This window comes from Rana temporaria, chromosome 13, assembly GCF_905171775.1.
Source record: "Rana temporaria chromosome 13, aRanTem1.1, whole genome shotgun sequence".
Lineage (NCBI taxonomy): Eukaryota > Metazoa > Chordata > Amphibia > Anura > Ranidae > Rana > Rana temporaria.
This window is the reverse complement of record NC_053501.1, coordinates 96235564-96237503: the sequence shown is the minus strand read 5'-3', so window position 1 is coordinate 96237503 and position 1940 is coordinate 96235564. Positions and strand designations below refer to the sequence as shown.

The 1940-nt window shown below is 44.9% G+C and overlaps 1 protein-coding gene across 2 annotated transcripts in view; it reads right to left on the bottom strand.

Annotated features, from left to right (window-relative positions):
- LOC120921040 (SLAM family member 5-like) overlaps positions 1 to 219 on the bottom strand; it is a 109591-nt gene extending 109372 nt beyond the window's left edge. For both annotated transcript variants that reach the window (XM_040333644.1, XM_040333646.1), the window contains exon 1: positions 1 to 219. This exon is cut by the window's left edge and continues 15 nt beyond it. In XM_040333644.1, the coding sequence (XP_040189578.1) occupies positions 1 to 46 (46 nt within the window). In that variant the 5' untranslated portion in view covers positions 47 to 219.
- Positions 220 to 1940: the final 1721 nt, after the last annotated feature.

Here is a 1940-nt window from a genome sequence, read left to right as displayed (position 1 = left end):
ATTTTGTGGCGATGAGGACGTAGAGGAGTCCGATGGGACTGAGCATTGTGTAATCCGGGTGATTATTTCTGCAAACCAAATAAAGTTCTCGCAAAATATTCCATCTTCTGTATTTCTGTAAGCATTGCACAATATGTACTAAATATGTCTTTTCTAGTATTATTAGTAAACAAGACCCAGTCTACTCTAGTCTAGCCCTACTTGATCTGGTGCTTTGTGTGGTGTGTAATCTATATGGGGGGAGGAACCTTCTCACTGAAAGGAATTAACCATTTTGTGACCAGTTTTCTCCAATACAAATGTATTTCTTTGCACAGGCTGGACTTGTATTTTGCACCAAATGCAATAGATTAGAAACACAAAAAATCTAGGCTCCCATCTGTGCGCGTGATTACTGCTGCGGGACCGCATCTGTTTCCGAAACCGCAACCACTCGCCCAGAAAAACGCAGGAGATGTGTGCGGGTGCCATTAATCCTTATGGCATCCCGCAAAACTGGAAATTGCTCCTGCGCTGGGAATTGCACTGCGCTTTCCGTGCGGGATGCAATTTCTAAAATGATGCAGGGACCTTTCCCCTGCGTTTCAGAAGGCATGAAGCCCATTCAAATTAAACAAATCCTCATACATAAGTCGCACCACGCAGAAATTGGAACAGGGATCTCCCCCAAAGTTCAAAGGTCAGAAGGCGTGGCTGACCCACCAAAGTGTACCGCCTACCACAACTAAGTCGGGGAATGAACAAGTTAGGGAAAGTTTTTTGTCCTAGAGTGCTGACGTGCTTGCTGTGAGACAATTCAGCCTCAGAGCTGCAGAGACCTCCGTAGCGGCCGGAGACTGTACTATCCCCGCTGCCCATCTAGGGAACAGCTACTGTGTTTTCCCAAAAATAAGACCTAGCGTTATTTTCCAGGAGGGCTGCAATATAAGCCCTACCCCGAAAATAAGCCCTAATTTAAAATGATTGTAAAATCCTATAATCCACTCTATTACAGTAGTATATAATGTACAATGTGTGTGTTTCTGTAATATAATTGCGGGGAAGAGAGCTCCGGGGGGTCAAAGAAGCGCAGAGTGGCACTATAACGATGGCATTTGGCACAATTATATTACAGAAACACACACATTATACATTATCTACTACAGTATTTTAAGTATTAAGTATTTTAACTCTGTTCATACTGGGGATTCCTGGCAGGCAGGGAGAGGGAGGGGGAGAGAAGACCGCACATTACATGGTAAGACCTACCCCGAAAATAAGCCCTACTGTGTCTTTTGTTTCCAAAATTAATATAAGACCCAGGCTTATTTTTGGGGAAACACGGTAGGACATCCTAGGACAGTGATGGCAAACCTTGGCACCCCAGATGTTTTAGAACTACATTTCCCATGATGCTCATGCACTCTGCATCACTGTCCCAGAACCACCAAGGATCCATTAAAGTGGTTGTACACCATGTACAACCACTTTTACCTACAGGTAAGCCTACACGGTTTAGGAGAAATTTACGTTGATGTCTTCTGCGCATGCGCCAATGTATTCGGCGCATGCACACTTTAGTAAGGGCACACTGTGCCCTTTCTAGAGGGGTCATGCCGTGACGTCACGTGACTTCGGCCAGTCACAGAGCCGGCGTCCGCAGCCCGGGAATGAAGAGGGCTGAAGATGGACGCTTCCAGCCAGCGGGGACATCGCAGGCTTCAGTTTCAGGTAAGTGACACGTAATGTCCTACAAGACGATGTATAGTAGCCCATTATGCTTTACCTTTGCAGGGAAATAAAGAGGAAGTAAAACCCATCAGGGTTTACTTCCTCTTTAACCAATGCTTTTTTTATTACCACTCAAATGTGAGTATGACCTGAATTAAATTTATTTTAATCCACATGCTGCACTTAGAGTGGTGCTGCTCTCTCCCTCCCATATGTACCTGTTTATCTGC